The 15237-nt window shown below is 48.3% G+C and overlaps 1 protein-coding gene across 18 annotated transcripts in view; it reads right to left on the reverse strand.

Moving 5' to 3' along the window:
- MSI2 (musashi RNA binding protein 2) overlaps positions 1-15237 on the reverse strand; it is a 419652-nt gene that overhangs the window by 12761 nt on the left and 391654 nt on the right. For 5 of the 18 annotated variants that reach the window (XM_053274692.1, XM_053274689.1, XM_053274691.1 and 2 more), the window contains 3 exons: positions 12943-13101; positions 4696-4904; positions 2100-2175 (listed from right to left, as the gene is read on the reverse strand). In XM_053274692.1, coding sequence (XP_053130667.1) covers positions 2134-2175; positions 4696-4904; positions 12943-13101 — 410 coding nt within the window. In that variant the 3' untranslated portion in view covers positions 2100-2133. The remainder of the gene's footprint in view (positions 1-2099; positions 2176-4695; positions 4905-12942; positions 13102-15237) is intronic. The other 13 variants (XR_008311763.1, XR_008311764.1, XM_053274699.1 and 10 more) reach the window with 5 other exon arrangements.

Raw genomic sequence — 15237 nt, forward strand, 5'->3', positions numbered from 1 at the left:
CTTAATTTGTTATCATTGTGATGATCATGGCGTACAGCTCATGAGAACCCCAAATCCACAATCCCAGAAAATTAGAATATTGCATGGAACCAAGAAGACAAGGAATGTAGAATAGAACAATATCGGACCTCCGAAAAGTATACAGTGTACTGTGCTTGATTGGCCAGCAAACTCGCCTGACCTGACCCCATAGAGAATCTATGGGGCATTGCCAAGAGAAGGATGAGAGACATGAGACCAGACAATGCAGAAGAGCTGAAGGCCGCTAAGGAAGCATCCTGGTCTCCCATAACACCTCCTCAGTGCCACAGGCTGAGAGCATCCATGCCACGCCGCATGGAGGCAGTCATTGCTGCCAAAGGGGCCCCAACCAAGGACTGAATACATATGCATGCTTCTACTTTTCAGAGGTCCGATATTGTTCTATTCTACAATCCTTGTCTTCTTGGTTCCATGTAATATTCTAATTTTCTGGGATTGTGGATTTGGGGTTTTCACGAGCTGTACGCCATGATCATCACAATGATAACCAATTAAGGCTTGACTTCTCTCGCTTTGCATGTAATGCGTCTGTCTCACAGATCAGATTCACCTTTTAATTTGCATGACTGAAATTAATGGACTTTTGCACGATATTCTAATTTTCCGAGTTTCACCTGTAGTGAACAGAGGGTGCAAATGAGATTTTCAATACAAACCATGAATCCACTCCTATTTGCTACCACAGAATCTACACTCAGAACACCTCAGAAACAACAGAACCCTGAACCCCAATGGGTTAGCAACCCATGGGAGTGGCCGGCATCCTATGTGCACTACACCACCACTCTGGGCCACCCCAGCGCCCCCCAAGTGCCGTTATGGGGCTGCTGAACCCTCCATGATTCCCTATGGAGAAAAACTTTAAAGATGCGTAAACTTCAACAATTCACCAAAAATCAGCACTCTGCCCAATCCCTCTGCAATTTGGGGCACCACCACCTCACCCCACTCTCCACCCCCCAGATCCTGCTTTATGCCCCAAATCTGCCCCAAAGACACTAAACCTTCAACAATTCACCAAAAATCATCCAATTCCTCTGCAATTTGAGTGGTAGGCTCTACCCATTAGGCACTTTGCTTAAACTGAGTAGTACCCCACTGCCTTGCGGGTGCTGCCACACACGACTTAGAACGACAACGCCACCCCACGGACACGCCAAGCCGTCAGTCCATCTAACTGCAGCCACTCTGATTTTAGTTCCATGCATGGATTTGGAGCCTAGGATGCATGCGGCACACCATGAGATAAGAGGGAGAAGGGTCACGGGCCACTTGCTGAGAGTTCTCTAGGCTAAGCCCTGGCAACGGGCACTAGGAGCAAGGCCGTGGAACTGATCCTGTTGGCAGAAAACTGACAGATGAGTTGAAGGAGCAGGAATCCCGGTGGTTGGTGAGTGAAAGGAGGCGGTTAATTTACTTGGAGTTATTTATTTAATTGTGGAAGGTGCTGAAGATGCTTTTTGGGAGACATTAAAAGGCACAGCCCTTGACTTTATTTAGTCTCCCCCTGCCACCTTTCATCAAGCACGCTGACTTGGCCAAGCGCTCTTTCAGGAATGGAATTCCGACTTTTACCAAAGGGCCACAGTCCTACTGCAGAGTAGCTTACGGCAAAGGTTCTCAAATGTGGGTCCCCAGCTGTCGTGGGACTACAGCTCCCATCATCCCCAGCGCAATGGCTTTTTGCCATTGTGGCTGGGGAACCTCCTGTTTGTGAACCCTGATCTCGAGGGACCTTGCTCCCCCAGGGGCGAAGAATTCTCAGCACTGCCTGTTTAATTTAAGCAATTGCCGTAATGGCATAAAGATGACAACATTCGTTCAGGATCCCTTCCCAGCTTCCAACCCCAAAAAACAGATTTTTCTTTTAAGCATTTACAAGAAGAAGAAGAAGAAGAAGAAGAAGAAGAAGAAGAAGAAGAAGAAGAAGAAGAAGAAGAAAAGGGATGATCATAGATAAGAAAGAAAAGAGCAAGAGTGTAACAAACAGGGGGGGAAATTTGGGGAGAGAGAAGGGACATAGTAGAACAAAATACAAATGGTATAGACTGGAATACCTCCAAGTGAGATGGCCAACCACTGTTACACGTTTCAATGGTATCCATTGGTAAAAGCCGTTGCAATCAAAGGCCCCTAAAATTGCACAATTGTTAAGGTCATCAGTGCGATACATGGGAAGAGAGGGTGGTTTTTATTGGTTTGCAAGGAATTATCAAGAGCGTGTGTGCTGTCAGCATGAATGTTCAGAAGAGCTGCCCACAATCTCAGGGAATCTGCCAATTCAGCTCGTTTGCACGGGACAATTTGGAAGAGCATTTCTGAAGCTGCGGTCAGTCAGTAGAGGCGGACGGAAGAGCAGCCACTTTTTGCAGGATGTTATTCGACAGGATGTTAAAGAGTCACCCGGATGCAGGTATGCACAAACTCATCTTAAGTGCAGACAAAGCACTTTGCTGAGTGCTGTATTCAGACGGGCTACAACAAAAATTGAGAGGGCATGTTTTGAAGAACATGCAGGTCTTTTATTTTCTGCAGGCCAAAAAGGAAATTTGGGGTCCTAAGTCTGAATAGAGGTTAAATGGGTGTAGGTCTTAACACTAATATAATCTGTATTTCACAGTACAACCAATCCCATGGGATTTCCCAGTTATCAGCTGATGGGAATGAGATTCAACCAGCATTCAGTATATCGGTATACTGAGATCAGTATATCAACTTTCTCTTTTAAAAAAACCCACTGTGAGCAAATAACTTCCATAATGTCACTTTGTCTGCACTGTTTTTCCTCCATTAAATTAGTGGAGTTTTTTTTCAGAAAGTGAGAAGATTCCTCACATTTTGTTTAAAATAATTTGGTTAACCGGCCTGTGATCAGAGGCCTCTAAACACTGGCATACATTCATGCTAACACACACAGTTTGAACACAGTACAATTGGGAGGAAGGAAAAAACATGCAAATCTGTTAAACAAAATTTCCACTCCCAAATTAGTAGCCAGACAACATAAACACCAAGACGTCATTGACACACTTTAGGAAATCTGTGTTGAAACATTTTGGCAGGTTATCAAATGAAGAGTAACAAATCCACTCCTTGTATAAGATGGATTCACAGGACTCTTCCCCTCCCCACCATCTCTTCTCCACACACACACATACACACACACACACCCCCCCCCCAACACAACAGTTTAGGGAGGAATTTGGCTGCGAGGCCAAATGTGAACCCATCCCATCCCCTCTCCTCCTCATGGAGGCTAAAGCAGGGATTCTCAACGTTGGGTCCCCAGATGTTATTGGACTTCAACTCCCATAATCCCCAGCCAAAGGCCACTGGGCCTGGGGATAATGGGAGTTGAAGTCCAATAACATCTGGGGACCCAACGTTGAGAATCCCTGGGCTAAAGTATAGGGACAGGTCAGTTCCCCTTACAAAATGTTCTAACTTAAGGCAGAGATCAAGAGGGGTGTTCTGTCTGTGCAATTCAGCTCCCCACTTCCCGGCCACGGGAGTGCTCCTAGCCTGTGTCTTTCCATATATCCAAATCCTGACGAAGGGACAGACAGACCAAGCGGCTCCCAGATGCTTGGAGCAAACAGACCTATACATCTATAGATCTCTTCCTGAGATATACCGTATTTTACGGACTATAAGACGCTACGGACCTTAATTTTAATCCAGTTTTTCAGAGTTTTAACATATTAAACTGTTAAAACATATAAGACGCACCTGAATTTTGGCGGATATTTTTCGAGGAAAAAAGTGAGTCTTATAGTCCATAAAATACGGAATTTGAGATAGCAGGAGTACTTTCGTGGCTTAAAATCCACTTAGGAAGGGGATCCACATTGGATAGTGGGTTGTATCCAGAGGGGGCGGGGCATCCTCCTGCCTTTTCAGGCCTAAGCTAAGTAGCAAATTAAGATTGCTCTCCTGCTTACGATTAACAGAGTTGCAAAGACCCATCACTGAAATTCCCAGTGATTTCCCCTTTTTTGAAAGAGAGGCCATGGGGTGGAGTCCCCCATTCAAACGGGCCCCAAAGCTGCTGTTCGCTGCAGAAGGGAAGGCCTTTTGTGCCCATAAATAAAAAGAGGGTTTGGATTAGGGGCGGGAAGAGGATAGGGCCCCCTCTCGCCCGTTGAAACTGCTTCTCCTCCCCTCGCAAGGCTTTTGGGGGAAGATGTTGGGCATCCCACTCGTGGGGTTCCCACGGAGTTCCCACAGAATTGCTGAAATGCAAGCACGTGTGTGTGTATCTCTGAGCATGGAGACGTTGGCGCCTTGGGGGGTGGGTGCTAGACCACCCAATGTCTCAGCAAACTTCTTCCCCCTCCTTCTCAGAAATAAACACATCGTTCTGAGCACTGTCAAAGCAGCGGGGATTTATCTGTGAGAAGGGAGCACCAAAGCATGCCTACTTTTCTGATCTGGCCGGAGACAGAAGGACCCGTTGGGGATGCTTCTGGCCCATGGAATACTCCGTAGCCAAGGCAAGGCCCTGGGACCAGGCCTCCGGTGCTCAGAGGGCCAGCTTCTCCGAGAGCGTGTCCGCCGACAGCCAACAGCCACCCGCTCAACACCGTCCCCGAGCCCGAGAGAGGGCAGGAGACGGAAACCAAGGAAGGGAGGAAATGAAGAGGGCTTACTTACAGCGATCCCGTGCCCGAAGCCGGACCCGGGCTGGGGGCTGGCGGCGCTTATGTAGTTCCCCACGCCGGAGTCTTGACTGGCCGTGCCGTAGAGGTCCGGAACGGGTCCCGGGCTGTTCGCCCCTGGAAATCCGCCAGGCCGGGCCGGGTTGGAGCCTGCCGGAGAAGCAGGCGCACCAAAATTCGGTTGAGCACCGTAGCTATTCAAGACTGGTGTGCAGAGAATAAAGCTGGGTATGAGGCCAGGAGGCAAGCATGCACCATTCTTCATCAAGCCAAACACTCAAAAACAAAAGACAGCCTGGGCCCAACTGCTCACACTTAACTAAGGCCATGCGTTAGAGGAGAGCAAGAGACGCACCATCGTCAGCCCGTACTACTAAGAAGCCCGGAGCTCCAAATATAGAGAAATATGTATAAAGAGAAAAGGAAAAAAAAAAAAAAACATCCATTCAACACACTACTGCAACCATAGGTGCTCAGTCCCACCAAATTATCACAAAAAATATGTATTGTCCAACATCGGATTTGATGCTCATGCAGTAGTCAAAACGAGTTTTCTAGATCTGGGCACGTCGAGACAGCATTCACATCCCATGCAAACTACAAAGGAACTAGTTTTAGACTACACATTGTGTTAATATTGATATTAAATGTCGACAGCAAATCATGGCTAGGGAAACACCTTTTGGTTTGGGTTTTGGGGTGGGTTTTGTTTCGTGTTTTTAATGGTGTGGGGTTTTCTTTGGATCCACTGAAAACTTTCCGATGGGAAAAACACAACCTGCCCTCCCTTAAGAGATATGAGGGGTTGGAGGTTTGAAATGTTTTCTTCAAATAAAAACAAACAAAGGGATGATATGCAATGGAACATTTTGGAGTGCCTTAGAGACAAGACAGGCCGCGTTTCCTTTTCCTTCCCTCTAATAATACAAAAGTGAGTTCCTGTCTCATCCTTTTACATGATGGTGGAGGAGGAGGAGGAAGAGAAGAGCTCAGAACAGCTTTTACCAGACAACATACATCGGATCCTCAAGAGACAGCGGTTGCCGTGGGACACATCTGACTACTCCCCGCCAAAACCAGCCGCCTTTCAGACCTGCCTCGCCTTTCTTTCACAATCGGACAGCACCGATCTTTCTTCAGCTGATCATTCTTGACCTTTAAACGTCGACGGCTTAATTACGTTGAACAAGATGCTCTCAAGATGCACAGACTACCACACAAACCCAAGATCTTGTGTTCTAGCAATGCTGCTATTAAATAAACCTTGCATCCATTTTCCTTTAAGCTTGCTGAAGCACAGTGTTCTAGGGTCCTGCCCTTGGTGCAAGCATTAGCTTCCTGCCTGCATCTTGCAAAACAAGACATTTGCTCATCCCAGCCCATCCTGTGGAATGCTTCCTTTCTTGGTAACTCAGGGTGCCTCTCGCAACTCCAGTTCCCCCACGTTTGTCCATCCCCGTGATCATGTTCTGGGGACCCCATCCTGCAGAAAGTTCACCTTCCTGGTAGGTTTGGGAAGGACAAGTGGCACATGTTTGAATTTTTCTCACAAATCTGACAGACAAAAATATCAGTTGAAAATACTGCAGGCCGTAATAGCAAACTGCTATTTCTTGAAGTGGCCAAACACATCCCCAGCTAGCAATAAAGTGATGGCACCCACAGAACATGCCGATTGGAATGGACCAATGTGGGGAAGTTGTGCATTTTTCAGAAATCTGGCAGACAGAAATATTCTATAGAAATGCTACAGAGAGGAAGTGACATATGAGCAGGTAGATATTTCTTGGGGTTCTTAAACTCACAATAAAGGTGAGCTTTCAACAGGATGGAACTTCCAGAACTTGCTGGCTGGGATAGAGAAATGTGCAGACTTTCTCCTTGTTTCAGAAATATGGCAGACAAAAATATTATAGCTAGTATTTCTAGTAGAGTCTGATCCATGGCAAGTACCCAGGGATTAAAACACACACACACACACACACCATCCATCCTGGAGCGAATACATCAAAATGTAACCCATGCAAAAGCCCTCCGTGGGTCACTGACATCTCCTTCCGAGGACTCTCACCTCAAAAACCACTATGGCAAGCCTACAGCGTGAAATCTATCCTTCCCGCCCCCAGCCACACACATACACCATATTCCTTGGCCATTTAGGATTGGGTTAAAAATGATAAAACTTAAGTGGTGCAGAATACAGAAGGGGCACTTTTGTTTGGATGGGATGCCATTTTGGCAGAACCAACTGCTGGAGAAACGCACTGTGCTATTTATCTTGCAATTCCGTTCAAGGAGTGTCTCCTCTTTTTGGTTCACAGCTTACTGATTAGCTACTTGTTAAAAACTTCAGAGGGGGGTTTGGGGAAACCATGACAAGGCTGGGACTTTACTCTAGACCCCCCCCGCCCAATTCAAGACGCCTCTCAAAACTGCTACTAAACCAAACACTTTGCAGACAGCTGGTATTGAAGCTCTCCCTGAGCTACTAAATCTGTCTTTACAATACCAGCACCCAAATCCAGGCCAGACCTCAGCAATGCTTCAAGGCAGGTGTGTGCGACATGGTCACACCGGAGAATGGAGGAGGAATTATCCAACGCCTCCTTCAGAAAAGAGTTTCTTCAATAACCCCCAAGAGCTTTAAATTGGGAACAAAGAAGACCAGGAAATTCACTACATGCAAAAGCTTAACACAGATTCCAGGCACAAGAGAGAAGGTGGATGCCTTGAGTTTTGCATTTTGCTGATTTAAACTGGGGCCGGAATCGTCAGAGCTCTTTGTCGCTAGAAGTAGACTTCAGTAGCGCTGCAGCGGGAAGAAAGAGATTAGCAAATGTTTCTCTCCGATCCCGACCTAGGAGCTAAAATATGCCTGTTTCAGGAGAACCGCTGGAAGGGTTTATTGGATGGAGGGAAGAGGTGCAAAAGACTGCCTGAGTGCCAGGTCCCTTTTCCCACATGCAGCCTTTCTTAACAACAGTGCCCTGGCTGTAGAAATCTTATAACGAGCATACTTTGTGGTGCTAAAAGACAAATTTGCATTGAGAAGAAGAGTTCTTCAAATGACCGGCTCCTTCCACTTCAAGCAGTGCCTAATTTAAATCCTCCCTGCTTTCCCCCCAGCAAAGAAATCTGCCAAAGCTCCCCAAAAACACAAAGATCTGAGGATGCAACTTCCTCGGAGTAACAGGGCTGCACTTGGATTCTTCACGCCCAGAGCCACAGGACTACGAATATGAATCTTTATATACCACTCTTCAACCGAAGTTCTCAAAGCAGTTTACATAGAAAAATACAGACATAAACAAGATAAGTCCCCTGTCCCCAAAGGGCTCACAATCTAAAAAGAAACCTAAGGCAGACCCCAGCCACAGCCACTGGAGGGATGTTGTGCTGGGGACGGATAGGGCCAGTTGCTCTCCCCCTGCTAAACGTAAGAGAATCCCCACTTTTAAAAAGGTGTCTCCTTGCTCAGTTCTTAGGGGTAAAATGCCTGTTCCGTTAGACCCAAAACTCTCACTTGCCGAGGCAACAAGCCTGGAAGCATATGGCTAAAGAAAGAGCCCATCTGGTGTCATTAGCAGGAGACTGGGGTTCAAAAGCCCTATCTAGTGGCTCTTCAAATGGCTTTGGGCCAGCCTAACCTACCTCACAGGGCTGTTGTGATGGCAGAGGAAAGAAACAAGTCCATGGTCCCCTCTAATCAGGATTCCCAGATGTTGCAGGCTACAACTCCCAGCATTCCCAGCTGCAATGGCCGTTGGCTGGGGATCATGGGAGTTGTAGTCCACAACATCTGGGAATGCCGGTTACTGGGGACGCTGGATGAGTCGCCATCTTTGTTCAGGGCTTTGGCAAGTCACAGAGCTAGCAAGTTGAGTGAGAATTTGCTATGTCCTTGGATTCTAGGTTGGTTGGTGTTTTGGCCATTCTCCTCTTCCCCTGCTCTGTCCAAATCCAAGAGGAATTGCATAGGTTCACCGTGCAAGTTGGCGACGAAGACGCAATCCCTGCGTGAGGAGAAAGCCCCAGAATAAGCCAACCCCATTTGGCGGTCGCGGGAGTTTTATGAAGTACAACCCAGAGCAATATTTTTGAAACAAGGGGCGGGGGGAAAGATGCACAAACAAAAAATGATGGATTACTATTTTGGGCTCTCTTTAAATTGGGGTCATGCAGGTTGATGGCTGGAATGGGAGGGGGGACACGGGGGGGGGGGAGAAGCAGCTGTAATCTCTGGGTTTATTGGACAGTGGATCTAACCTCCCTGTCAAAAGGTAGCCCAAATGAGTCTCCAGTGAGAGACTAATAAAGCCGGAACGGCCTGTTCTCCGGCTCCTCTCTCGGAAAGAGAACTGGGCCACTGTAGGAGCTCAAATGGTTGTGTTCTTCCAGCCACCACGGCGTGCCCATTAACCTAGATTGCACACAGGGGCCCCCCGGAGTTTGCCTTCAGTTCAGAGCTAAAAATAAGGACCCCAGCTCAGAATTCAAGTGGCCGTCTCTGCCGGCTGAACGGAGGGAGTAAGAGAAACACAAGCCAGCGGTCACGATGGGAACCCAAACCAGGACTGCGGGGAGACAGGATAGAGGTCTATAAAATCATGCATGGCGTGGAGAAAGTGGAGAGAGAACGAGAGATTCTTCTCCCTCTCACACAACACTAGAACCAGGGGTCACTCCATGAAATTGATTGCCAGGAGGTCTAGGGGACCAACAAACGGAAGTACTTTTTCACACAACGCGTGATCCACTTGTGGAACTCTCTGCCACAGGATGTGGTGACAGCCCACAACCTGGATGGCTTGAAGAGGGGTTTGGATGACTTCATGGAGGAGAGGTCTATCAATGGCTACTAGTCGGAGGGCTGTGGGCCACCTCCGGTCTCAAAAGCAGGGTGCCTCTGAGTCCCAGTTGCAGGGGAGTAATGGCAGGAGGGAGGGCATGCCCTCAACTCCTGTCTGTGGCTTCCGGCGGCATCTGGTGGGCCACTGTGCGAACCAGGATGCTGGACTAGATGGGCCTCCTTGGGCCTGATCCAGCAGGGCTGTTCTGATGTTCTTATGACTGCCCTCCAAAGGAAGAGAGACACCATGCGGGACACCTGAACAAAAAACCAAAGCCCCTGAGTTATCACAGCACCAGGCTGATCCCAGATGAACCATTTGCTCCTGTGGGGTTACCGGGATTTAAGGTGGGTGTGCGGGGAAAACCGGAGGGGATTTAGAGGAGCCAAGCAGAGATGGACATGTTTTGAAGAGGCCAGAGGAGCAACTGGAAGGACAGATATTCCACCCAATTCAAAGAAAAGGTGACCAAGGGGGAAACACAGGGAGCAGCCCGCCTTATGCCAAGTCAGACCGTGGGTCCATCTCGCTCAGTGTTGTCTTCACAGACTGGCAGCGGCTTCTCCAGGGTTGTAGGCAGGAGTCTCTCTCCAAGCCCTATCTCGTTGGAGATGCTGCCAGGGAGGGAACTGGGAACCTTCTGCTCTTCCCAGAGCGGCTCCATTATCCCCTGAGGGGGAATCTCTTCCAGTGCTGCTCACACTTCTAGTCTCCCTTCCATATGCAACCAGGGTGGACCCTGCTTAGCCATGGAGACAAGTCCTGCTTGCGACCACAAGGCCAGCTTTCCTCTCCTAAAAAGATCTCAAGTACAGAGCCAGGAAAGATCTTAGGGAATATAGGAAGCTGCCATATACTGAGTCAGACCCTTGGTCCACCTAGCTCAATATTGTCTTCACAGACTGGCAGCGGCTTCTCCAGGGTTGCAGGCAGGAGTCTCTCTCCCAGCCCTATCTCCTAGGAGATGCTGCCAGGGAGGGAACTGGGAACCTTCAGCTCTTCCCAGAGCGGCTCCATCATCCCCTGAAGGGGGAATCTCTTCCAGTGCTCACACTTCTAGTCTCCCTTCCATATGCAACCAGGGTGGACCCTGCTTAGCTAAGGGGACAAGTCATGCTTGCGACCACCAGACCAGCTTTCCTCTCCTAAAAAGATCTCAAGTACAGAGCCAGGAAAGATCTTAGGGAATATAGGAAGCTGCCATCTACTGAGTCAGACCCTTGGTCCGTCTAGCTCAGGATGGTCTTCACAGACTGGCAGCAGCGGCTTCTCCAAGGTGGCAGGCAGGAGTCTCTCTCCCAGCCCTATCTCCTAGGAGATGCTGCCAGGGAGGGAACTGGGACCTCCCGCATGCAAGTGTTTTCCCACGGAGCTATGCCCCCACCCCTTCAGGGGCATTGAGTCACCCATCTGAACGCCAAGCCGGGGACAAGTCTCTCTCGCTACCGCAAGACCAGCTCTCCTCCCCTCCCTGCCTGCATGGGTTCCCAGACCTCAAAAACCAGCCTGGAATCTCAGGCATCGGTATCCCTCTCCAGGGGACTCTTGAAAGCCATCCTGGAGATTTCCATGGCTTGATATTATGGGGGGGAACAAGGAAATTGGGGCAGGGGGGGAATCTCCAGGGAGAGCTCCCACCAGAGGTGGGGATGCTCATCTGGCCTCTCTCTGTTGCCTGCCATGGTGGTGGGTGCCTCCTACTTGCTTTTTGGGGAAAGGCAGACCTGGGACCCAAGCGGCAACCACCTAACCCAACGCCCCACCATTCTGCTGTGATGCCGACTCTTTGTCCTAGGAACTGGCATGTTAACACGAAGGATGCCTGCAAAATAATCCAGAGCTGGACGAGAAGGCTCACTCCTGGAGGAGAAAGATCTCTCTTGATAAACTGGGTTGTTATTATTATTACATTTATATCCCGCTCTTCCTCCAAGGAGCCCAGAGCGGTGTACGACATTCTTGAGTTTTTGTTTGAGTTTGAGTTTGAGTTATGCTCCCTGTTGCGGTTGATTAAAGACATCTGCCTTAGTCGTTGGCCAAGGTGGCTTCCAAAAGTCTCTCTCTGAGCAGAAAAACCACTATTTCCTGCTTAAAGTCAAAACCAACCAACCAACCAACAAACAAAACAAAACAAACAAAAAGTCTCCCCCAAGTTCGGAATAGCTCCACTGCAGCTTACGAACGATGTAGGTTCTTGGCAAACGAGGGGTAAATGGCCTATCAGCGAGTGTCTACAAAACGAGTATGCCTATCAGTTATCAGCAATTGACACCAGGCTGGCTAGCAGCTGTGCATTCAACAGGTAGAGTTACAGCTGAGCAACATTCAGAGAACCTGCACAGAACACACATTTGCAGCAGTCACACGCCTAAAATGCCCACCCGGAAATATAAAGTGAAAGGGCTCTAAGGGGAGTACTATCCGATTTAAGACCAGGGTGGGTTGGAAATCTAAATACAGTGGTCCCTCGACCTACGAACTACTCGACATCCGATGTTTTCGAGTTACGAGCGACAAAAAAGACCGGAAGTAGTTGCCGGTTTAGATTCAGCTTACTTGACCTACGAATTTTTAGATGCGGTTTCCTCGACTTACGAATGTTTCCAGACCTCTGTGGTGCGCTCTTCGACTTACGAAAATTTCGACCTCCGAACGTGCGTTCGGAACGGATTAATTATGTAAGTCGAGGGACCACTGTATTAGATAGGTAGGTGGAATCTTTGAAAAACACTAAGTGGCCCTGCAGACGTTTTGGGAGTCAGGACACGAAGGGAATCGCTCGTCACATTCCAAAAGCAAAGGTTTACGGGAAACAAAGCAAAATATTCTTAGAAGGGGAAAATATCCATCCATCCAATATTCTGCCTCTCCGCTGACATGCTCCTGACAGAGAACAAATAGACATTTCTAAATCATCCTTCTCAGGGTCATATAGCAATACTAAGCAAAAGAATATCTTTCCCATGCACTTCTCTTTGTTTGCATTGAAATCTAGGGGGTTAAAAATAATCCTGGAAAGGTCAGCATAAATTAGTTGGAGCCTCAACCTGTCCGGCAAGAACAAAATCAATTTTGACCCAACCCCACATTGAAGGGCACAAAGAGTAAATCTCTTTAGCCAGCTCTCTCTTTGGTGCGATGCCTCTACAGCTTTACTAGGTTTCTCCTGACAGATTTATCAGACCTAGAACAGCTCCTGTAAAAAAGGTTTGCCCTTCAGAATTACGGCAAAGTCAACCCAGATTCTAGAACTGAGAAAAGGATGGAGTGACGTTTGGTAGCCAACCGCGGCGTGGCATGCAGAGACCGCTTTCTGTGCGTCATTAAATATGTGAAACGACCACCATTTTTTTTTTTTTGGCCTCCCCAAAGGAATGAAATTTGATACAAACCTGGGCTTTTAAACTGATCCGGGCTGGGAAGGTGGTGGAGGGGGGAGTTACTCGCTGAAGCAGGGTGCTCGTTACGTAGCCCCATGGAACCATAGTCTGCGTACGGTAACGAAGCCCGTTGGTCACCGGGCGAAGAATAGAAACGGTACTCGGAGATCCCTAGAGATACAGTGACTCTATCATTGTGGGTAGTGGATCGCGTCTCACGTTCAATATTCAATTGCACTTTTCTTTTCGACAGTTACAAATCACGGAAACACATGAGGCAAGGTGGAATTCGGAGAAGTGAAAGAACCACGCCCGGACTGTACCACGGCCTTCGCTCAAACCTCTACGTACGGAGTCTCCTTTCCAAAAGCACGCCACTCACCGTCGGATTTACGAGTTGCTCTTTTCCACGGCAGGCCCGATAATGTGTGATAATGAAAGACAGTGGCCCACTGATCAACACAACCAGGAGTACTGTCCGTGCTGAGAAATGCAGAGAAGAACTGAACCAACCTCACTGCGGCTAACTGGATAAGGGGCTAAACTCTGAAGGGGCTGAACCGAGTCTAAAAAGAGAGAGAAAGAAAAGCCCACCCCAAAACACAAACACAAAGAACCCCTGGGTGCATCCAATGTGGGATCTGTGCATGTGTTGATAGACAGAAATTCACATACACACACACACACACAAAGAGAATCTACAGGCATGCACAGAAGTTCTCAACCTGACTGGGAAATATTCCCTGACCTGGACTACCTGGGAATCTCTGCTCCTCCAAGGCTTCTCTCTCGCTAAAGCAGGCATCCTAAAGGCCATAAATTGGTGGGGGGAAGGAGGCACACATATAGCCTGGGGATATTGCCTGAACAAATTCAGGTAAGCACTAGCAAGTAAGTTTGGGGGCTGCAGGAAGAAGTTTTTAAAAAAGGAAAGAGGTTGGTTGTGATTTCTTGTAGCCAACAGGTTGAGGACCTCTATCCATAAGAAAGAAAGGAGAGGGGGGAAAAAAAACCATACACACAATTAAGGGGTAAATGCCAGAACAAATGTAGTCGTGCTACTCCACAGGTATCCTAGTGAATCAGAGAGCAGACCCCCGCCATTGAATGTTTAGGTTGTTCCACACGGGGAGTTCTTAAACTTTAAGGAACAGCAATCCTCAAAGAGTTCAATGCCCAGAACTTTCTTGGCCCTGATTTTGAACAAGGCAGGCTGCAAGACGATCCCTTCAGTCGGAGCAGATTGGAGGTAACTTTTACTATTTGCAATAAACAAGGAGACGAGAATTCTTTGCCACTTGCATCACAACAGAGCAAGCTGGTGCTGGCAGAGAACCACCTCGCATCTGGGAATCTATTGCTCCTCCGCATTTATAATTGCTTGCCAACTAAAGCAAGGGACAGATCTGAACTTGCAAGTGAGAAAAAATCAAGTTAAATAAAAAAAAAAAAGAGAGGGGAGGGGGAGGGTTACATTCAGCATCTGCTCTGTGGCTGGAAGATGATCACTCCATTATGGAATCAGAGAGCCTCTAGATGAAGAATCCAGGAATGAATTGAACGGGGTGGCGGCGGGAATAACTCACAGGAAATTACTTTTCTCCTCTAGATTTCCTTGTTTCTGCGCGTGCAACTCTTGCCTTGCTGAAATCAGAGATGAGAAGCAGAAGGCACTACACCAGAGGTTCTCCTTGTTCCTAGATGCTGCTGGACTACAACTCCCATTATCCCAAGGAGGCTTGGGCTTCTCCAGCGTTTCTCCCCAACTTCGCGAGCCACTAGGAAGCAACCCGACATCCGGCTTGTGGGCTGCTTTCTCTAGGGTTATTATTATTGTTGTTATTTAGTACATTTCTATACTGTCCTAACCCAAGGTCTCAGGTTGTGCAAGCACACAGGGGATTTCCGCCCAGGGAGAGATGAATAATTGGTCCCTGTTGAGGAGGAGCTGTCCATGGTGTCCTACTTTCAAGCACCTCCGGGGGGGGGTCCCCTAACGAGCAGTGCAGCTCGATGAAGAGCGTTTCTCGTGAGAAGGGCCGCACAGAGACGCCGCCCGGGATTTGGTTTCCGGCCGCCCACCATCCTGCTTGAACTAATGCTTAGGACATAGGACATAGGAAGCTGCCATATACTGAGTCAGACCATCGGTCCATCTAGCTCAGTATTGTCTTCACAAACTGGCAGCGGCTTCTCCCAGGTTGCAGGCAGGAGTCTCTCTCCCAGCCCTGTCTCGTTGGAGATGCTGCCAGGGAGGGAACTGGGAACCTTCTGCTCTTCCCAGAGCGGCTCCATCATCCCCTGAGG

The sequence above is a fragment of the Hemicordylus capensis genome, chromosome 12 (genome assembly GCF_027244095.1).
Source record: "Hemicordylus capensis ecotype Gifberg chromosome 12, rHemCap1.1.pri, whole genome shotgun sequence".
Taxonomy (NCBI): domain Eukaryota; kingdom Metazoa; phylum Chordata; class Lepidosauria; order Squamata; family Cordylidae; genus Hemicordylus; species Hemicordylus capensis.